At 44.1% G+C, this 23,603-nt stretch overlaps 1 protein-coding gene across 4 annotated transcripts in view; it reads left to right on the forward strand.

Moving 5' to 3' along the window:
* Nucleotides 1-23,603, forward strand: part of LOC137631840 (polyadenylate-binding protein-interacting protein 2B-like) — a 271,444-nt gene that overhangs the window by 15,777 nt on the left and 232,064 nt on the right. For 3 of the 4 annotated variants that reach the window (XM_068363848.1, XM_068363849.1, XM_068363850.1), the window contains exon 2: nucleotides 13,411-13,644. In XM_068363848.1, coding sequence (XP_068219949.1) covers nucleotides 13,423-13,644 — 222 coding nt within the window. In that variant the 5' untranslated portion in view covers nucleotides 13,411-13,422. The remainder of the gene's footprint in view (nucleotides 1-13,410; nucleotides 13,645-23,603) is intronic. The other variant, XM_068363851.1, reaches the window with a different exon arrangement.

Raw genomic sequence — 23,603 nt, forward strand, 5'->3', positions numbered from 1 at the left:
GTGGTGGATTCTTCACAGGGACTGAATGTAGGGGACAAGTATTGCGCAGCATGGTGCACCCTACCACCCAGCAAGGTGGGCAGGCGAGGTCGTCTGCTTGACTAAGAGGTGCGCTTCACTTCTGCTACAAGTAGTGCTCTCTTGGGCGAGTCTTTCCATCAAGACCCGCACACACTAGAAGCATTGTCTAGAATAAAGGTGAGTTCTACGTTGCGAGCGTGCTCAGGGAGACAGATGCACACAGGTAGACTACATCTTACTTGGCCGAGCTGAGAAAGGCACGCATGCCAGCGTGCTTTAAAACTTTCGCCTTGCCAATGCACAGAGTCCCTCAAAAGTGTGCATGGGTAGATCTGTTGCCTGTGAGAACTGTGAAAGGCGCGCAGACCAGTGTACAGTTTCCGCTGTCATCTTGGGAGTGCACGCTCTCAGTTGGGCGTACTGGAGGGAGCGCGCTCTACCAGCTTTCGCCATGTGAATGGTCACACACTCCTTGCAAGCACACACAGATAGAAATTACCTGTAAGAACTGAGCAAGGCACAAGCCAGCGTGCTTTTCTAGCTCTCGCCCTGTGAGTACGCACTCCCAGCTGGATAAACTGGAAGAGGTGTGCAAGCCAGTGCACCTCACCAGACTTTGCCTTGTCAACGCTCTTCTTTGCGAAGAGGAATGGCAGGTTCCTTTGAAAGGGAAGGTAGCATCCCCTTCTCAGTCCAGCCTTCCTCAGACTGTTCCACCTCTGGTCAAGACCATACTAGGCAAGGTCTTTTTGTCAGGGGGTCAAGTACCGTCAGAGGATCAGGTAAAGAGACAGAGAGATAGCCCTGAGCTTTCTCTCGAGAGGCAAATTGCCAGCACATCAGTGGTGAAATGACTGGGTCATCTAACATCTCTCAAGAAGTTAGTGCCCCATGGCTGTCTCCATATTCAGTCTCTACAGTGACAGCTGAAGACCTTCTGGTCTCGACACAGAGACCCTCTGAGTACCCTAGTACCGGTGGGACCCGAGCAGAAGAGAGACATTAGTTAGTGGGTGTTAGACACCAACCTCCTCAGAGGAGTAGATCTTCTCTCTCCTACCCTGGATTTGTTGCTCATCACGGACACATCAAAGGAAAGAGGGCGGGGGGTGGGAAGGAGACATTCATCTGTTACACCTGATGGTATCTGGGCATTGGTCTGAATCCGAAAGGCGGGGCCACATTAACCTCCTAGAAATGAGGCAGCCTACCTGGCCCTCAAGCACTTCCATTGGTTCCTTTCAGAGCATTACATAGTGGTGATGAGACAACACTACAGTAGTGTCCCATATAAACAAACAAGACGATACCTTTTCACAGCACCTATGCCGGCTAGCTGTGAAAATCTTCAGATGTTCAGAAGAAAACTCGGTAGCCTTAACAGCCTGGTTCATCCAGGGCAAGAAGAACATGCTGGCGGACAATCTGAGCTGAACTCAGATACAGTAGTTGGTTCTGAATGGGCCTTGAATCAACAGATAACCACAAAGGTGTGACTTTATGGAGTTTGCTAACAATCGACCTGTTTACGACTTCCCTTAACTGGAAACTTCCGGTGTACTGCTCACCAGTACTGGGCCCACAAGCGTTCTGGCAGGACGCTTTTCAACACCCATGGGACAGGATGTCCCCCCCATTTTCTTTTTGCCTAGTAAGTAGGCTATGGAACAAAGTAAGGGCATCACGAAATCTAGCAATGACCCTCATAGCTCTGCTGTGGTAACATGCAGAATTGTTTCCGGACCTTCTACATATGTTCACAGAGGCACTGAGAGAGCTTCCTCCACTTCCCGAGCTACTCAGACAACCACACGCGAAGATATTGCACCAAGCAATATTATTGCTACGTCTTTACACTCGAGGTTATCTAGCAACTACTCGCAAAGAGAGAGTTTTTGAAGCCAGTTGCTATTGCATGGCAGGATACCTCCAGGAGTCGTCGTCGGTAGTGTATCAGACGAAATGGTCCGTCTTTTTTGGTTTGTATCGTGGACAGGGTATCTCTCCACTCAGTGCCTGTATTCCAGCAGTAGCAGAGATTTTACTGTACCTCCGGGAGGAAAAACTCCACTTGGTGTCGGCGGTGAAAGGCTTTCGCTTAGCCTTGAGCATTGTCTTTGAACTGAATGGAGTTAACATTTCCTCTGCTGGAATTGTCCTTCCTCATACGGAACTTTGAGCGATCCAGACTCTTAGTCGGAAGTTAGACCACCTCCTTGGAACGTTGACAAGGTCTTACATTCATGGAAAGGAGCCCCTTATGAGTCTCTTTGTCAAGCCTTTGACAAAGTCTTGACTTTGAAGATGGCCTTTTTTTTCTAGGCCTGGCCTTCCTGAAGAGAGTCGGTGAGTTGCATGGTCTCACTTACGATGTCGCTCATTCAAAGTAATGGAGGCAGGTCACACTTAGTTTCATTCCTCAGTTTGTTGCAAAGACTTGGATCCTAGATTTGGGTCCTTTTGGATTGAGAGTCTCCAGTCTTTAAGAGACTGTCCTGATCAACTGTTACTATGCCCTGTAAGGGCGTTGAGGTTATATCTCAAAAGAACAAGAAGAGAATCAACCCCAGATCAATAGGCTTTTCGTTAGCATGGGGAAGACCAAGAGAAGAATCTTGAAAAACTCCATATCCTCGTGGACAGGCAAGTGATAGTTAAGGGCGCTGTCTTCGGACCCTTCGCCATCCAATAGATGCCCCCTGCAGCAAGTACTTAAAGCTGGCAGGTAGAAACGTCAAACAATGTTCACTGCCCACTACCTGCAAGACATAACCCACAGGAGCCTATTCACATTCTCAATAGGTCCTGTGGTGGCTGTTCAAAATGTAGTCTAATACACCCCATCTCCCTTGTAGGACAATAGCAGATAGTCGAGGGTAGACATTACCTGCGAGTAAATCTAGGGTGAATGTGGGAGTGACTGGGCACTTTCTACTTCATCCTCCCCTCTCTTGGGTTGCGGCATCCGATGAACTCTGCACAGCTGACTTTACCTATCGGTGGGTGAATATCACACTCTGTGGGCAACCTGATATCTGTATATATTTATGTCCCCGTCCTCCACTTAAGGGGAGTCAAGGAAGATTGAGATTTTGTAAAGGGCTCAGCCCTACTCCATGCTTAATTCAATATTCAAAGACACTTTCTTTATTTCCATCACTGATTGCCCAGGCCATCATCCTACAAGGATAACAAGGTGCAAGGGTCCTTCATGGTCAACCTGTACAGAACACAAGAGGCACCCCGAGACAGTTACCAGCCACTTGGTTTTTGGATATCCAGCCAGCTGAAAGTAAATATCCATAGTAAGGAGAGGAAGGTTTGTATGTTACGCCGGAACAAATGAAAAATTTGGAAATAATTTGTATTTTTCCTAATAACACAAACCTGGAGCTCTACGCATACTGTACCCGCCAGCACTTACTCCCGTAATGGTCTGTCGCAATTACAAAAGTGACGCTTAGTCGCTAGTGGTGGTGTGAGTGGTTCGGCTAACCCACCCTGCTCCTACTCTGCTAACTTGCGTTGGAAGTTACACCTTGTCAAAAAGCTTATTGGCTGGTTTCAGGTTTGCTGAATTAAATACTTCATAATAAAGAGCTCCAGATTTGTATTACTAGGAAGGATACAAATTATTTCCAAATTTGTCATGTGCAGCCAACACTGGTCTGATGGAGAATGTCTCCATGTTCCTGTGGGTTACTTCTTGAAGGTAGTGGGCAGTGAAGGTTGTATGATGCTTCCACACACCCGCTTGAAGGACCTGTAACATAGTAGTTTATCTTGAATGCTAGTGACGTACCAATGCCTTTAGCTCTGTTTCCGTGTGTGGAGAAGAATGAGGATTCAAGGCCTGTTCTATGACCCTATCCCTTCTGAAATTGTGTTCTTAATGATTCTTCTCTTGACCTTTCCCGTGCTGACGAAGAGACCTCTCATTCGGCGGCGAGCTCCTGTAATTCTCTCAAGTTAACTCCTCAGAGCCCTCACGGGGCACAGTAGCAGTTGATCAGGGTCATCGATTACATTACGGAGACTCTCGATCCGGAAGGGCCCGAATCTAGGATTCGCTACTCTTTGATTTTGAATCGTGGCAATAAACTCTAGGATGAAGCCGATCATTGACTGTCCCGATCCCCTTGAATAGACGACGTCGTAAGGAAGACCATGAAAATCACTTACGTACTTTCTTGGCTGAGACCAAAGTGAGTAGGAAGACTGAATTTAGGGTCAGGTGAAGATCTGATGCCTGGTGTAATGGTTCGTAAGGAGTTCCTTTCAGAGATCTAAGGACACAAGCCATATTCCATAGAGGTGGTCTAACTTCCAACTTAGGACAGGTAAGCTAGAAACTCCGTATGAGGAGAGAAAATTCCAATGATGAAGAAATGTTGATTCCTTTCAATCTAAAGGTGAGACTCAAGGCTGAGCGATAGCCTTTCACCGCTGAGACTAGGAGGAGTTTTTTCTATCGAAGGTTCACAAGAAAATCCTCTATTGCTGGAATAGAGGCATTGAGAGGAGAGAGACCCCTTCCACAACACCAACCACAGAAGACTGTCCACTTAGCCTGATACACAGCAGCTGAAGATTCGTTGACGTATCTGGACATTTTAATCCTCTCTGCGTGAGGAAGGAAGATGTAGGGACTCTAAGGCTTTGTGATAGTTGTTTATGTTTGGTTGTATGAGTAGATCGTAACATGGAGGGAATTCTCTCGGGACTTCTGTTGGCAGCTGAAGAAGGTACAGGCAACATTCCGCGTGATGCCATAGCGATCGCACTCGCTTATTCTGGCGGATAGGGAGTCGTTAGGAGGAATTTTCCTGAAGGGGATCGCGGGCTGCTGCCTGGTCATGAGTCGCTGCGTGATATTACGTGGTCCCTGGATGATACATTGCTGTGTTGCTGCATGCTGCAGGGTGGTCATGAGCTGAAGCGCTATCGCGAGCTGGTAATCTGTGCTGTCTAGTCGATGCAGGATATGTCGGACGATGCTTGAGCGATCACTCCGGATCGCATCAGTTGTTCTAATCTTCTCCTCTGTCGGAATTGCGAGAGACCTCATGAAGTTGGTAACGCAGTGTCACTCGTCAGAACTCCCTCGGGAGTGTGAAGAGTGCTTCTCTGAGAGTCCAAAGCTGGAACTGGGCAAGTTGAAGTGGCAGGATGAGTCAAGTCAGTTGGGCAAGACGAACTGGTAGGGCGAGTGAAGGATGATGATACCTCTTCCTCATGCTCTGATGAACCACACTCCGAGGGCTTAGAGAGAGGCATGAACGAGTCCAAAAACCTTCTCATCACCACGCGTGGCGTAGACCACTCGGTTGGACTGAACTCGCGTATGATAAAGTTGTCCTCCGAGAGTAGCAGGAACAAGCCTCGGACTTTGCATCCCCTCTGCCAGCTGAGTGAACTCAGAATGAGGGAGTATGCCTCATCAGCTCTCTGAACAGGATTGGCCCCATGTGGCTTTGAAGGTGACTATGGAGGTACAGAGATTTCAACAAGTCGGGACACTAGAGACTCCTTAAGTGCGAAACCTTTGAATTCTTTAGGAGGAGGACCGAGGTCAACCTCTGAAGAAGCCAGTGTGTTTTCTCTGTGTCCCTAATTGAAGAAGGTCTAGAAGACCTCCCTTCAACGGGGAATAGCGACCCCCAAGGAAGGCCACAACTGGAGAACATCGTCTATGGTGAAGGACTCCCCTAAGCACTGCTTCGCTAAGGGCAGCAAAGGAGTCCTCCAGTCCCATGGGTTGTCTGGGCATTAAAGGGTCACCACTTCTACTCGATCGTTCCTCTGGGGAGGCTGGGTAAGCAGAAGCTTTGGGCAGAGATCAAGAAGCAGAAAAGGAAGTCGATTTTTTTTCTTCTTAGAGGATGACCCCAGATGAGAGGAATCCCCTTTTGACTTCTTCCATCTCCTATCAAACCTCTCCCACTGGGAAGATGACCAATCCCAACATTCAGCACAGGTATCCTCTTGCACACACGGGTGTCTTCTGCAGGGAATGTCGGTCGGTCTCGACCAGAAACATGAAGAGGTCGTATTTGTACAGGAGAAATCCGCATACCGGCCTAGAAGAAAAACAGTCACACCTGAAAAGATAAGAAAAAGAAATACTCTCAACTGAGCCAAAAGCAAAGTTGGCGAGACAACACAGGTGTGTGTGAGCGGGGTAGCCAGTACTACCCCCTACCCCCTCGCTAACTAGAGGTGGAGTAGTTATACCTCGGTAAAAGTATTATGGCTAGTCTTCCAGCTTTGCCGAAAGTATATTCCCTAATAAAGAGCGAAAGGGTTTGTATTAGTGACGGAACAAACTTATTTTTTACTCTTTTAATTGACAGGCTTCCACCGAGAATACCTTGTTCGTGTGCATGGCAATCCATTCAGGTTTCTCTTGCAAAATTTATTTCGGAACATGGTTCGAGTTCTCCGGTCTTTAAGGAGACCTCCTTACGTTACACTTCACTAGGCAACAAATTTTTACCTGGTTTAGAAGACAGTGTTCCTACACACTTTGACAGCGGCCAAACGAGTCAAGAAACTTCATGGTCTCTCTTTTGACATCGCCCATTCATGAGAAGGGTGAAAGGCAACGTTCAGTTTCATCCCCGAGTATGTTGCCAGACACAGTCTCCAGAGGTGACAGTTCCTAGACAACAAGTCTCCACTCAGTAACTGACGATCCAGATCATCTATTACTGTACCAGGGGTAAGGTTTGGGGCTCTACCTCAAGTGAACGGCAACAGCCCACCAGGGTCCCTTCTTTTGTCATTAGCACCGGGAGAGACAAGAGGAGGATCACCAAAATATCATCTCTGCTGGAGTCATCAGTTACGCTCTGAATCCAGATCCTCATCCAACACGTCGACCCACGATAGCTATGCCCCTGGCCCTCCTAAGCAGATTACTTTGGGACGCAGATTCTACAAGCAAGGGTGTGAATGATCCAGGTGACTTTCACAACCTCTCTCCTGCAAGACGTGACCCACAGGAAGTCGATACAATCTCTATCGGTCCTGTGGTGGCTGCACAACAGCTGGTTGTATACCACAAGCTTCTTATTGGACAAGTAGCAGAAGGTTGAGGGCACTGTTACCCGGTTTTAGTCTGCGTGAATGAAAAGGTTTGACTGGCTCTTATTGTTTTCTTCATCCTCCCCTCTCTTGGGGAAAGCAGCATCCTGGGTTCTTTGCATAAGCTGACCTCAAACCACTGCAGGTAAACCATACTCCCTCGTGTACCTAATGTGAAGCTAATGCTGTTGTGTCCCCATACCCTGACGAGGTTGTATAAGGAAAATCTTGGTTACAACAGTTTTTCCTACAAAAAGACTCTGAATAACTTTACCTAGACAGTCACACTTCTAAATATCTCAACACACAGCTTGCGTAGGCCGTGGACCTTGCGTAGCAAGGTTTTAGCGAGGCGCAGGGACTCCTTATTTTGAGTACTAAAATGCTTGGATAAGGAGCCCCCAGGTAAAGCCAAAAGCCAAATTGGCTGGGACGTCCACCCTTCTTAAATAAATAGTGTAGGTTTGTATTCCAGTTATGGAACAAATGACAAATTTGTAGATAATTTTTATTTTTCCTAACGATACAAACCTTGGCTATTTATACAAACTTGCCCGCCAGCCCTATCCCCCTTGAAGTCCTACCTCCAAACAAAGTGAGCTAAATCACCGGTGTGAAAGTGGGAGCGGTAGTAAGCTACCCCTTTCTACCTCCGCTAACTAGCAGTATGGGTAGTTAACTCTCGTTAAATTTTATGGTTCGTCATTTCAGATTCACAGTAAGTAATATCCCTAGATAAATAGCTAAGGTTTGTATTGTTAGGAAAAATACAAATTATCTACGAATGTCATGTTCCTACACAATTACAAACCATAGTTCTTTACATAGAATAGATACCAGCAAAGGTGGAGTACTTGGAAGTTTATCTTTTATAGCAATGTGTAAATAGGTGCCTGGTAGTACCAAGAGTGGAGAAGTCCTGCCCCCCCTCCTCGCTTGTTGACAGAGCAGTCACAATGATTTTAGCCATTAGTGAGAACAGATGTTTTTCCACTTACTGGATTATCTTGGCATTTTAAAATTTTCTTGAACTTTGGGACACGTGTTTATGGTGACGATGTCTTTGGACATCCCAGTGAACCACCATCCTCAGTCCTGGCCTTTGGTAAAAATGTACCCATTTGCCTGGCAGTTACCGGTTCGGTTCAGACTCCCGCAGGTAAGCTTAGACCCGCAGCCTTGACCAGCACACCTATGAGCCTGTTGTAGACTTCTGTTGCTTCAAAGTTCTCCCCTTTGCCTTCCAATCCAAGGCAGAGGAGTTCTGTTCTGGTCCCACCCCAGGAACATCAGCCCCATTGATTGTGTCACCAATCAAATCTAAGGTGCGAACCTTACTGGATCCTCGGAGACGTGGCAGCATGATTTCTCCTGGTTGGAGATGACATCAATGATGCCAACCAAGAAGAGGAGAAGGCAGAGGCATCCTACTCCTCCAGGAGACACCCTGCACCCCTGTACAAGCCTGGGTCTTACATCCCCAATGGAGTTCTCTCTAACTGAAACCTACCAACTGTCGCCACTTCCAGCCTGCTAGCTTCATCAGAAGGAATAGAGCAGGCTTCACACATCTTTTCACCCAAGGATACTTCGAATCCTCCAGATGCAGGGAGAAGGCAAGACCTTCCCTGCTGTTACAGTTCCTTCCCTCTCCTAGATAGAGTAAGGACTCAAAGACTGTGCCGAAGAACTGCTCTGCAAAAACGTCAACTCAGCGTTATAAGAGGGCACATAGCTCCTCAGCTTTGGGAGTAACAGTAGGGGCGAGGAAGACTCCTTTGTCATCTAGGGAATTCTCCAGGCACTATGAAGACGACTATGACCCACCCTGAGCTCCTATTGATGAGAGTTTGTTGATGGAAGATGACCAGGATTTGGAATATGATGACACTCTTTGCAAGGAAGCGAGTCCAAGATATTTGGAGGCCTACTACAAAGTGTCTGACCATGCATCCTGGCAGATGCAGGCCTGCATGAGGACCATCAGCGGCCTCAACGACTCTTCTACAGCTCCACCAGAAGGGAAGGGCATGGTGCTAGACCATCTATATCACACCCAGAGACCCTCCAAGACCAGCTCAGGATTGCCCTGGTCAAGGTCATTGAAAGGGGGCAGGAAGAGGGCTTTGCAGATTGCCAGGACTTTGAATTCTCTCTGTGCCAGCAACTCCCGAAGCTTTTAGACTAAAGGACGCATACTTCCAGATCTCAGTACATGTGTCCTCCAGGAAGTATCTAAGGATCATCTACAATGAGAGAAAATACCAGTTCAATGTGCTGTGCTTTTTCCTGTCGACAGCACCTTAGGTTTTCATGAGTTTTTTCTCTAGTGTCAACTTGGACCCACAGGATCGGAATCCGTCTCCTAAGATACCTGGACTACTGGCTGATTCTTGCAGACTCAGTGGCCACCCTTCTTCAACACTTAGACTCCTCGAGTTTTGTCACAATCTGGGGATTGTGGTAAACCTCGTGAAGTCCTCCCTGCTGCCAACACAAAGACTGGTATACCTGAGAATGACCATCGACACCAACATGCAGAAAGTCTTCCCTTCGGATGACAGGATCCAGAGACTTAAGAGGGTTACAAATCTCTTCCTACAGCAAGATGCACTCCCAGCTCAGCTGTGGTTATGTCTCATAGGTCACCTATCATCCCTGGAATGTCGTTGTAAGTGTACGTCTATGAATTCGATCACTTCAGTGGCGTCTGAAGTCTAGGTGAGTTCAACACGAGGGCTTCCCAGAGTCTTTGGTCCCCATGGGGCCCGAGCAGAAGACGTACCTAGAATGGTGGGTCACAGACGAGAATCTCCACTGAGGGGTTGACCTTCTTGTCCTCCCCCTGGAATTGATGGTCTTTTCAGATGCGTCAAAAGAAGGGTGAGGGCCCATCTGCTGCATCACCCGGCATCCGGGCTCTGGTCTGAGTCCGAAAGATCCCAGCTTATAAATCTTCAGAAAATAGGGCAACCTTTTTAGCCATGCAACAGTTAGATCAGTCCTGGGCGGGTCACTTTTGTGTTAATGAGTGACATCACATGGGTATGGGCCTACATAAAAAAAAATTTTCCCAGCACCTTTCCCATCTAGCAGTGGAGATGCTAAATGGGCAGAAGACAACTCGATATCCCTATTGGTTCACTTCATCCCAGGCAAAAGGAATTTGTTCTCGGACAACCTGAGCAGAGCAACTTAGATAATGGGCCACGAGAGATTTTTTGCAACAGGTTGCGAAGATGATGTCCAGATACCTTTGGGAATCTTCAGCTGCAGTCTACCAAGCTATGTGGACTATCTTTTGTGGCTGGTGTCGTGGAAGGGGTATCTCTCCTTTCGATGCCTTTATTCCAGCAATGGCGGATTTCCTTGCATGCCCTCGAGGGGAAAAGCTCCTCTCGGTTTCTGCGGGGGAAAGGCTATCGCTCAGTCTTCAGCCTCGCCTTTATTATTATTGTTAATTGCTAAGCTACAACCCTAGACTGCCTAGACTGAAAGGAGTGAATATTTTGTCATTGTTGGGATTGTCTCTCCTCATATGGAGTTTTAAGCTTACCTGTCCTCAGTTGAAAGTTAGACTTCCTCCATGGAACGTGATTTGTGTTCTTGGAGCCCCTTACAAACCATTACGCCAAGCATCAGATCATCACCTTATGTTGAAGACAGTTTTCCTTCTCACTTTGGCCTTGGCCAAGGGAGTAAGTGAATTCTATGGTCTTTCCTACGACATCTCCCATTCAAGGGAATGGGGAGAGGTAAATGCTTAGCTTTGTCCCTGAGTTTATCGCCAAGACTCAAATCCGGGAGTAGCAAATCCTAGATTTAGGCCCTTCCATATTGAGAGTCTCCGCAATGTAACAAATGACCCAGATCAACTGCTACTTTGTCCAGTGAAAGCCTTGAGGTGCTACCTCTAAAGAACTGAAGGTACTAGCTCCCGAATAAGAGCACTTCATCAGCAATGGGAAGGTCAAGAGAAAGATCACCAAGAACACGATCTCGCATAGATTCGTAGGTTATAGACCGGGCCTTGAATCCTGTTCCTTTTCCTCAGTGAGTGTGTGGAAGCATCAAACGACCTTCACCACCCATTACCTGCTTGACGTTCTCCATTGGTCCTGTAGTGGTTGCACAACAAGTGGTTTAAACACCTCAAGCTCCTTGATGGACAAGTAGCAGAGGTTACCTAGAATTAAGTCTGGGTGAATGATAAGAAGGACTGGCTCTTCCTTTATTTCATCTCCCCCTCTCTTGGGGAACAGCCCCTACAGTACTCTGCATGCTGACCTCCTCTGTCTGCAGGTAATAACCATTTTCCCTTATGAAAGCTGGTACTGTATAGAAATATATAGTGTACTTCTTACGTCCCCATACCCCCTGGTGAGGTGGGATTGGGTACGTTCATGGTTGGTTCAAAGAATCCTGTGATTTCTGAGAATTCTTACCTAGACTAGTCACACTGCTAATATCACACAATCACACAGATTGCTCAGGCCGCTAAAGTGTACTATGGCTCGGATTTTAGCGAGGTGTCAGGGTATTCCTCCTCATGCGTATGTATCATGGGAAGAAAACTCCTGGTCAAAAGCCAGTCAGTTGGTTAGGACTTTCACTCACCTAAATGGTGAGTCTTCCCCTAATAAAGAGTGAAATGTTTATATTTAGTAATTACATTTAAAGTAATTTTTATTTTTTCTAATGACACAAACCTTGAGTTCTTTTTACAAATTGGCCTGCCTTCTCCTATTCCCCTGAAAGTCCTTCCTGCCAGCAACAGTCGCAAAACAACACCGGTGTGTGTGTGAGCTGAGTATCGGGTACTACCCCCATACCCCTGCTAATTAGTGTGGTGTAGTTACACCTCGCTAAAAGTCTTATGGCTAGTTCCCAGCTTTGCCAAAAGTATATTCCATAATAAAGAGTTCAAGGTTTGTATTGTTAGTAAAAATACAGAATACTTGAAATTTGTTGTTTTGGGTGATGGTAGATGTAAAACTTTCCAGATATCGGTAGGAATTTTGATTTTGTTTGTGTTGTAGCTGGGCATCAAAGGATTTATGTTAGACCTCAGTACTGAATTATCTGCCAAATTTCCTTTAGAAGTAGATTTGACAGTGGAATGCTTTATTGAAGGTGAGATTAGTCTGTTGTTAAATGCTCAAAGAATATTATTTTTATTTTATGAACTTGTTTAGATTACAGTAATGTATAAAAGTACTAGTCCTTGATCCTGGTCAGTGTGGTATTCCGCTATATAAATTTCAGGAGGATTTATTGAAATGAATTAGGATTTATGAAATTATTTATTTTAATGTGTAAGTTTTTCAGTACAGGAATTATTAAAATTCATTTAATCTCCATCCTGCCTCCATACTTTTAGGGTGTTATTAGATGTTGTGCAGTTTTCACATAATTTTATAGATAGCGAAGAATAAGGCAGGCACAAAGATATATCTTGGAGATAGTGTTACAGAGAGCGGGAGAGAGAGAGATGATTGGTAGAATAAATTTTTCTCTATTGTTAAGAATATCTTACTTATTACCTATAATGTATAGATTTCAGATAACTATTGAAGTAAATACTTTTGTTATAAAACCTTTTTTATTATTAGTATAAATGAGTGGGATTCTACAATTGACCAAAGATTTATCAGCATACAAATATTTGAAAGTGAGGCTTCTCGAAAAACCACTACCGGTATTGACTAAGCGATGTAGTATTGATGTGTAAGTTGTTCCTTTAGGTGGAGGTTGAACACACACCCACTCTCTCTCTCTCTCTCTCTCTCTCTCTCTCTCTCTCTCTCTCTCTCTCTCTCTCTCTCTCTCTCTCTCTCTCTCTCTCTCTCTCTCTCCTCTCTCTCTCTCTCTCTCTCTCTCTCTCTCTCTCTCTCTCTCCTCTCTCTCTCTCTCTCTCTCTCTCTCTCTCTCTCTCTCTCTCTCTCTCTCTCTCTCTCTCTCTCTCTCTCTCCTCTCTCTCTCTCTCTCTCCTCTCTCTCTCTCTCTCTCTCTCTCTCTCTCTCTCTCTCTCTCTCTCTCTCTCTCTCTCTCCTCTCTCTCTCTCTCTCTCCTCTCTCTCTCTCTCTCTCTCTCTCTCTCTCTCTCTCTCTCTCTCTCTCTCTCTCTCTCTCTCTCTCCTCTCTCTCTCTCTCTCTCTCTCTCTCTCTCTCCTCTCTCTCTCTCTCTCTCTCTCTCATACAAAATTATTTTATATTTCTTACACACACACACACACACTTTATTGATAATGCAAAATTATTTCATATTTCTTGTTCTAAAGTGATGTACTTTTTCCTCTTCCAGGCAATTCCGTCCATGCGGTTACCCGACAATAGTCCTGGCAGAAGTCAGTCAAACAGTGATCCTGGAGGTGAAAACATGAATTCCAACGCAGAAGCGGACTTCTCAGAGTTCATGTGGATGGCTGAGGAGGACCTTGAAGCTTTCGACCATAAGGTGAGGTCGACCTACTCTCAACAAGAGTCTGCTCCCCAGGTCCCCCAGTCGGCATTGCATCCAGAGGAACTTGGATATGCTGTGCGTTTCCCTCTTGTTTTCATTGATATCAGTAACATCTTCTAAATACTGATACCATAGTGGTGGTCTTTTTCTGTCCGCAAACTCGTTTATCTGCATTTTTATTTGAGAACTAAAGAATGGAAAAATGAAATTACTGCAGTAAAGAAGTTTTGAAATTTATTCCCAATTCTCATATACAGTAGTAAATAGAATACTATATTAACAAACATACTCAACTGTTTTCTCTTCTTTTAGATGTCCATAATTCTTAATTGTTCCCACAGTAAAACAAACCCTTGTTCTTTAATAGGAGTGTATTTTCATCTTGACTGGAAGGCAGCTGTTAAAATTTTAACGAGATGGCGGTAGTTACTGCCCCACCCACCTGACAGACCATTGAGCTCTTCACTTTATTTTCAGCTGCTGGAGAGTACAAACGCTCTCCCAGTGCTGTCAGATGGCTGTTTTAATCTTTGTAATCTCTTTCAGAGGATTGTTGGCAGTTCATGGTAGGCTAGGGATAATAGACAGTATTCCTGTGGGTGTTTTTTCCATCAAGAATGGGAAGGAATGTGTGCTGCTGCCGATTTTAAGGGGAGGGGCTCCCCCCTCTTCTCGTCAGCATTGTCAGAGGCGGTGCTGCCTCTTCATGGAGTTCCTAGGATTTCTTTCCTCGTGGGAGTGTCGTCGCTGTTGGCCTGGAAGCCACACTAGAAGGAAAACTTCACCTTCGTCTGTCCATGCTCTGCTGGTAGGGATGTAACCAATCCATATGAGTTACTGTTTCACTCCCTATTAGAGAGACATTGCTGCACCACGAGTGTCTGTGACTCCTTTTGACATAAAGGAAAAATGAAATGAATCTGAGAGATGATGAGACAACACAGAGGACACAAGAGAATACCTCTTCATCTCATCACACACTGTATTTTGGGATGGAAGGTCTCTACCCATTTTTTTCCCCTTATGGACAGAGAAGTACTACAGATTGATCGATAGGAAGTGCGTTCATGTTACTCCTACCACTTTTTTCCCCGAGGAGAGAGAGTGCTGCTTCAGGAGCCTTTCACTAAGGATGAAGAGAAGATGACAACTCTTGCATGTGTGCTCCCCCTCTAGCACATCTTTGTCTGTTATTGCATGCTCACTCCTGTTCTTGCGAGGCTTAATCCGCTGGTTATGACAGATCAATCGGCTGCAGTTGTGTTTCCGATCAACGTATCCCTGCTTACCTGAGGAAAGTACATACCGTTCTTAGAGCGGTATTTATCAACTAGAAGGTGGAACATTATGTATTGGGAGTAGTTGTACGTACAGGGTTCATACTCAACATGGAGTTATTTCATTATATAGCTCCCTCTAGTCCTATGTCTTACAAGAGACTAAGTACTTACTCCTTCATCAGGAGTAGGGCACTACACTCGTCTTTTTCCTTCAAAGAATTTCTGAAGTGTTCTAAGTAGACTGCAGCTCTTCCAAGCAGCAGGAGCGAAAGGGAGCATGCGTCCAATGAGCAGCAAGACATTTTAATTTCTCAATCCGGACTGACTCACCAGACTGCGTTGAAAACATTATGCCTGGTTGGCACTTAGATGTTTGACCACTGGAAGACAACAGCGGCTGTGGGCCTCACCAAGATCTCCGACGATTCTGAGAAAGGAACGTTCGAGTCACTGGGCAACTGGCACATACTTTACTCTCATTCAGAATTACACCGAATAGCAAGTCTTATCAAACACGGAACCCCTGCAATTAATCGAAACATCCAAAGTCGGTCTTCACCACTGATTCCTCATGCTCTTTGTGACTGGATAACAATAATGGAGCTTCCCACACATCCTCAGGTTTCAGTCAAAGCAGATAACCTTGCTTAGCCGTCCTTTTCTCCACATCTGTGGATTGACAGAAGGAATCAAGACAAACACTCTCCTTCCTCTTATCTCCTTACTTGTTCCTGTATCTTCTTCCTCGCCTCTTGCTGAGCCTTCAGATGTATTGCATAGAAGAGGAAGATACATTAGCCACAAGACACAGGACCACTGATCGGTTTAAGTTTCAAAGGACATTGACCAGTCTTCTGCATGATTTTGCGACAGGAAGAGTGCCGTACCAAAATCTGATCCTCTCCGGGATTAGTTTCCAATTTAAGGTAAGGACATTTGCTCCTATGTCCAGTGCTAGGTTTCATGTGAGACCAAGCACAAGCATGGCTGGTCATGCCCTTGTACTTCTCGTATGCCTAGACGTTCCTTTGATGCTTCGGTGATATGGAGCCTTCTATACGTATCAGATTGTATCCACTTAGGCAAACAACAGGAGTATGCTCTCGTCTCATAGCAAGGAGGATGACTCCATATTGGGAGCGTAGTTCTACTAGGGATATAGGTATCCATCCTCATCCCTCTTACCCTGGGATATTCGCAGGACTCTCGTGACACCAGCGCTTTGAAGAACGTCGAGAGACTCGCCATTAGTAGCAAAAATAGACCAAACACATGTACCCTTCTATAGGATGTTAGGCACTCCCCTCGTTCTTTACCCTCTTTGGAAATTTCCATGAACGACATCCCAGCAGATAGAGTGAGGTAGAACATACGATCAGTGAAAGGAATGAACTTATTTACGTTGAAAGATCATCTCGTTCTAGCTGATCAGTCCCACGACAGGAACTCCATGATTCCGGCCTTCAAAGGATTCCGCTCGAACCTGTGGTATAGGTGGCAGATAGCACTTTGACCCGCAAGACTGATCTCTACTAGCCTAGCCCTGTTGAAGCAAACAAGAAACTGCATAACCTTGCCCATGTCACAAGTCATTCTGAAGGATAGAAGATCTCCATCACTTTGGTTCAGGAATTTTTTTGAGTACCTAGAATTCATCCATTTATGACTTACGTCCTTCATCTTTTCCCTATAATAGGGACTCGTAGGTACCACTAACACTCTCCTTCCCATCCTGGGAGGACACTACAACTTCCTACATAATTGAAAGAAGTAAAAAATAATCCTAGAAATTGAATCTTTCAGTTTTTGTGAGACAGGTAGAAATACTTTTCCTGAGGACCAGGAGTCAAAAAGATTCAAGTATACAAGGTCAGACATAAAGGATTTCTCAGGTCTCAGGAAAGACCTGTCAGGGGTGCAGTTCCTGAAGACGAATTGAGTGATGACACACAACCTCTGCCCTGTTATGTATGGGACTGTACCTACAGGTCACTGGATATCTGTAAACTTAGCTCCTTCGCAGGACAAGCATCATGTCTTAAGATAATAGATCGCTCTGTTATTTGCTGGATGGGATGCTAGATGCATTTAAGCTACACGATTGAGCATCTATTCTTATCAAATAGGTTCTGTTTAGAAGTATCTCCCCACATCTCCCAGATGAGGGGAAGGATGGCCAATTGTGTGCAAACCCATTTTTAATAGATGTCCATACATTCTGACAACATATGCATGTGGATATACGTTCTTCTATGACCCTATACCAGTCCCTGTTAGTGACTTGGCCTAACACCTGCCTCATCTAAATATACAGGTTGACTGGAGATTGAGACCATATACAGAACCAAAGTGCTTTGACATTTCCTGGGATAGTAAACCAACCAGTTTGGTTATAGGGACTTCATGACACTATAGAATAAGTTGCCTATTAAAGGACAGTGGTTTATTATTAGCCAAGCTACAACCCTAGTTGGAAAAGCAAGATGCTATAGGCCCAAGGGCTCCAACAGGGAAAACTAGCCCAGTGAGGAAAGGAAATAAGGAAATAAATAAATGATAAGAACAAATTAACAATAAATCATTCTAAAAACAATAACAGCGTCAAAACATATATTTTATATATAAACTATAAAAAGACTTATGTCAGCCTGTTCAACATAAAAACATTTGCTGCAACTTTAAACTTTTGAAGTTCTACTGATTCAACTACCCGATTAGGAAGATCTTTCCACAACTTGGTAACAGCTGGAATAAAACTTCTAGAATACTGTGTAGTATTGAGCCTCATGATGAAGGCCTGGCTATTGGAATTAACTGCCTGCCTAGTATTACGAACAGGATGGTATTGTCCAGGAAGATCTGAATGTAAAGGATGGTCAGAATTATGAAAAATCTTTTGCAACATGCTTAATGAAGTAATTGAACGACGGTGCCAAAGATTAGTATCTAGATCAGGCATAAGAAATTTAATAGACCGTACGTTTCTGTCCAACAAATTAAGATGAGAATCAGGATCTGAAGATTGGACAGGAGAACAATACTCAAACCAAGGTAGAATGAAAGAATTAAAACACTTCTAAAGAATAGATTGATCACCTAAAATCTTCAAAGACTTTCTCAATAAGCTAATTTTTTGTGCAATTGAGGAAGACAAAGACCTAATGTGTTTCTCAAAAGTAAATTTACTGTCGAGGATCACACCTAAAAATTTTTAAAGTGTCATACAAAGTTGAAGAAACATTATCAATACTGAGATCAGGATGAGGAGCCACCGTCCTTGACCTACTTACAATCATACTTTGAGTTTTGTTAGGATTCAACTTCATACCCCATAATTTACACCATGCACTTATTTTAGCTAGATCTCTATGAAGGGATTCAGCATCCCCAGATCTACATTCAGGAACATTTATTTTTCCTAACTATTCAAACCAGAGTCCTTAAAGTTACACTTCCTGCCTCAGCCACCCTGCAAGTCATAAGCCGAAGGTCAAAGTAAAGAGCTCAGTGACCTGTTGGGTGGCAAAAGCCCGCTAGTAACTACCAGCATCTCTTGGAAATTTTAAAACCCACCATTCAATTGCATCGAGAATATATTCCTTTCAAAGGACTCAGGTTTGTAACAGCTACATCAGCTTCATTCAGTATTATGAATCTCTTCACATTTCTATTAGGTACTGTTTAAATTCTTGCTGTGCTGGAGCCTGTTACTTTCATGTTTAAGAATAAAAAGGTTAACAGTTGATATACTATACCACGATGGAGATTTCTTTTCCAGGAAGTTGGGGTATGTCCTTGGTTTAGAGTTACTGTATAACTTTCATTCTTTCTTACCACCTTCCTCAGTTTATAATTTCAGTTATAAGGATGTGTGTCACCAATATTTTATTTTGCATGGGGATTATTTACCTTGACGGTTTACACCAGTGTTAATATTTTTACTGATCCACTTTATGGAATTTCAAGTCCTCTCCCTAATTTGTTCATATACATCGTAGAGATTAGTGGGCTGTGGCAAGGTATAGCAGGCAGACTAACAATGGGGATGCCACCCACTAACCACTTCAACAAACAAACCTTCGACTTCAATAGGAGTATTGTATGACTTCAGTGAAGCTTTTTAAGGAGATGAACACACTCCTGTTACCAGTGATCGTGAACACGAGTACGAGCAATGCTGGTTAGGACGTGGTCAGTTCCCTTCAAGCCTTCTTCTGCCTCTGGACGTTAGCAAGACACTTAGGTGACATCATCGGGCCAAAACTGTTTATTTTGTGACGCAGATTTCCCCACATTCGATACTAATCTATAACCGAGTTTTCAGACGCCAAGATCTTTCACCTTGGTCGTGTATTAGTGGCTAGAACAGGCGACTTCTCAAATCTCATCACACTCGTACAAGCATTAAAATTCCACATTGTGCTCATGTGGTTGTTGGCAAGGATCCTCTCTAACCAAGAACAGCTATTAGATTATCTCATTTCATCCGCTGACTATCTGCAGAGTGTCTTGGGAAGGAAGGATTCCTCGGTGAAACATTGAGACAATGTCATAGAAGAAGTCCAGAGAGAATCATCTATAGGAGTACTGTAAACTCTCTTATTGTTTCTCTCAGTGCGGTTCCAAAAACATTCCCCTCAAGGAAAAATTACTAGTATGCTCTCACTTGGTTTCTGAGGTAAAAAGATACGTACTGGGATTGTATCTTTCCCAGAGTAGTCAGATCAGCACACAGTATAACAGCTCACACACCCATTGTGTGTGCATGGTTCTTTCAAGAATGAGCACACGTACAACTGGTGTAACTTGTGCTGCCCTTCTTTCCCCTTTCTCAACATTTGCCTTCTCTCTCTCTTTTCAGGAGAGTGGAAATTAGTGTGTGCCGGTACTTTCCCAGCAAAGGAAAGTCTGCCTCAAACAGGAGGAAGAATACTTTGAACCACAGGCCGACTGACGAATCCCTCTTTATGGTTTTGTGAAAGGAGTAGTATTTTACTAAACGCAGCCCCAAGACGTATTTGTTGTAGTAGTTATAGGGCATAGGTCTTGTACAAAACCAATGGCAGCCGCCATTATCCCTCTCTCTGCCTCGGGATGTTCGAGAGACTCTTAGGTGACTCCATCACCACTGTCTATTGATTCAGTGATTGCAGTACTGACAAAAGAGATTTGAATAAGTCTCAGACACGTGGTTACTTTGTTTTCGGACTACTGAAACTTCTTCCAGGATCAGCCGAGCAGCTTCCTATTCTTTGGTTGGGTGCAGTTACAGTCAGCTCTCGCTTTTTGTGGGTTCGTTCTTCTTGACTTCACTAGTTTGCAATACAGAGAACTGTATACTCTATTAAATAGATAATCATGAATTTGTGGGTTCACAATAATTACTCGCGGCCTGACAATTTCAAACTGACCGTGTTCCTTTGCACCTTGCATCCTTTGTGTAATATCTCCCTCCACATAGCACAACACCCCATCTCTCGCTCACTCATCTTCAGTCTTGCATTGTCTCACCTTGCATGTGAATCTCCCGCTTTGTTTTTTTTTTTTTTTTGCAGGATCCTGTTTGATGTAAAAAAGTAATGTACTGTATATACTTTGGCTTGACCTGCAGCTCGACATTGCCAAATAAGCAGAAGTCGAGGACTTTTCTGGAACTGCAGCCACCATACAAAAAGGCTTTGGGATCCCAAAGGAACATTAGAAGTCATTGCAAGTTTTTATAACGGTTTTCCAGGTCTTTACAGCTAACTCTTCCTTTTAGAAAGTCGTCTGAGGACTGGTGACTGATCTTTTTCCAGTTCAAAAGGAAGATGGAAAGTACCCTAAGGTGTGCTATCAGGAAGACAATAAGCACCATATGGTTGACCATCAGGAAGAAGATTCCTCACACTTACTGAACCTGAAGGATATGTACATGTAGATACCAATCCTTTGGTTAGTTATAATTATTTCCTCATCTGGTAGGCTTTGGTTTTTATTTCAAAGTCAGAGCTTCAGACTGTCCTGCTCCTCGGGTGTTCATGCTTGCTTTTCTCGTGCTTACATAGTTGAGACTTGCCTCTTGGGACTTTCTCGACAGTTTACTTGACTTGTCTCCATCCAGAAGGCAGTGCTCTAGGACCAAGACAGTTGATCTTTTACTATGATCTGAGTCGTATTTAATTAGTAACCCAGACGTATGGCCAGGCAGGAATGGAGGGTCGGGTAGAGCTGATAAGACATTGAACATCCATTCCAGCATACGAAGGGAAGTGATACATGACCAAAAATGTCAGGGTGCACAGATACAATGTCCTCTAAAATTTTTCCTTGTCCAGGGGTAATTAATTCTACATAGTCACCTAAACCAGCAATTGCTCCAGGTTCATTGGAAGCATCACTGGTAAGCAACCAGCGATTTCCCTTCCTTCTGGATTCAGTGGAATGGAAAAGGGAATAGAAAGATTGCGCTTTGTGGCTGATTGACTTTTCCTCTCCAAGAGTGTTCCATTCAAACCCCTTTTCCATGGATTATGCCATTCTTAGACAAATCCAAGGAGGTTGGGACACACCTGGAGTATATGAACAACTGATAGTAGTAGTTCATGGAAGTAAAACACCTGCTTTTTAAGCTACTGAAAGTCAAACCAATACTTTTTGCCATCTCCCCAACAGGTTTTGTTAGTCACCCGGTAGTGTTTAAGAACAACTCCATATTCGTGACTTACATCTACTAGTAAAGGGCTTTGTTTCGTAGACCCTTGGTAGCCGTCAACATGACAGAATTGTATGCATGATCCATTCCAACTAGTAGAATGATCTAACAGACATGGTCAATGGAATAAGATTATTGACTCCTCTCCTTCGAAGGACCTGTTTGCCTCCTGTTTGATCCAGAACTCTAGTTCTTGAACATCTATTAGTAAGCTGATTTACTGTTCCAGGATGTCATCAGCCTTCAGGTCACCTTTCAGCATATCAGCTCCTTAGCATTTCTACGAGCTTTGTTGCTTTTGAGTACTCAACAAGTCTGTGGATGTTCTTGGTTTCAGGTTACCTTGACAGCAACCAAGCGCCACACTCTGAGTTTTGCTGATGATTCTCCTTTTATTACCAGGATAACTACCTTTCTGCGAGTGGCATTGTAATAGGGATACTATGCCGGGCAAAGCCCCTCAGCAATGAATGCCGACCCTCCTCAGCATCCTTTGCCAAGAAAACTCCACTTAGTCTGCAATTAAAAGCTGTCACTTGGCCTTTATCTGTCACTAACTGAAGAGCTTGTATCTTTCCCCCTTTCAGAAAATCAGCTTTGGCTCAGGAGTAGCTTCAAAGGGTCTTCCCTCTCAATGAACTTAAGTCCCATAAGGATGTCCTCCAGTCCTTAGGTCTCTCAAGCGGAGTTTGTGTCCAAAAGCCAGCTTCTAGCCTGGCACAACTCCAATCTCAAACTAGCAGGGGTAGAATGACTGCTCTTTCCTGTAGGGACATGGTGACGCATATTAGAGATGTTGGGTCCCCTTGCAGAACACTAAAGATTTATCTGCATCAAAAGGGTATTGATGAAGATACCCAAAAACATTGCGTGTTCTGAAAAATGCACCTCCAGTGGTGCTGATCCAAGGAGATCCCAAAATTACCATCCCGGTTTGAACATATGAAGTCAGGGATATAAAATCTACCCCAACCTGTTAGTGGCGCAAAACCTGAAGGTTGGAGTTTGGCACGACAGACAATATTCCTAGCCCACTTCCCGTGGGAGTTTACCCACAAGCACCTAGATAACCTTATCTGTGGTCATGCAATAGATACTCAAAAAGTCTTGTTGCAAACCTAGCTCCCTTACAAGAAAAGTAGCATCTCATCAAAGATGTTTGCGGTCTTTTCCTCTCTTTGTTTTCCTCTTAAGGGTGAAGCAGTTGTTGTTGTTGTTGTTGTTACAAGCTAGACTATAACCCTTGTTGGAAAAGCAAGGTAAGAATTGCCCAGTGAGGAAAGGAAACAAGGAAATGAATAAACTACAAGAGAAGAATAAACAATCAAAATAAAATATTTCTAGAACAGTAACATTAGATTAGATCCTTCACATATAAACTATAAAAACTTGAAAAAAAACAAGAGGAAGAGAATTAAGATAAAACAGCATGCCCAAGTGTACCATTAAGCAAGAGAACTTTAATCCAAGATAGTGGAATTTCATGGTACAGAGGCTATGTCACTACCCAAGACTAGAGAACAATGGTTTGATTTTGGAGAGTCCTTCTCCTAGAAGAGCTGCTTACCATAGTTCCACTATATGCTTGATTGGATGCTTGATGCAGGCGATACTTTACAGACAAGTTTTGTAGTGAAGTATCTCCCTCATTCTCCTAGATGAGGGGGAGATGGATGAAATGTATGCATCGCATTTCTCATAGTAAACATATATTCAAACACTATCCTTGTGGATATAGGTTCTTCCGAGACTGCCTACCAGTCTCCTGGTAGGGACCTAACTTAGCACTTGAGTCATCTTCGTGCATACGTTTCTAGGAGGTTGACACGAGTCATTACTTTTGTTCTTTTCCAAGACCAAAGTGCATTGACATTTCCCCGGTCAGTAAAATCAGCCAGATTGGTTTTAGGGACTTCTTCCCTCATAAGGATAAGTCTCCTATTGAAGGTCAAAGTTGTGATTATTAATTATTATTATTATTATTATTATTATTATTATTATTACTAGCTAAGCTACAACCTAGTTTAAAAAGCAGGATGCTATAAGACCAAGGGCTCCAA

The sequence above is a fragment of the Palaemon carinicauda genome, chromosome 40 (genome assembly GCF_036898095.1).
Source record: "Palaemon carinicauda isolate YSFRI2023 chromosome 40, ASM3689809v2, whole genome shotgun sequence".
NCBI lineage: Eukaryota > Metazoa > Arthropoda > Malacostraca > Decapoda > Palaemonidae > Palaemon > Palaemon carinicauda.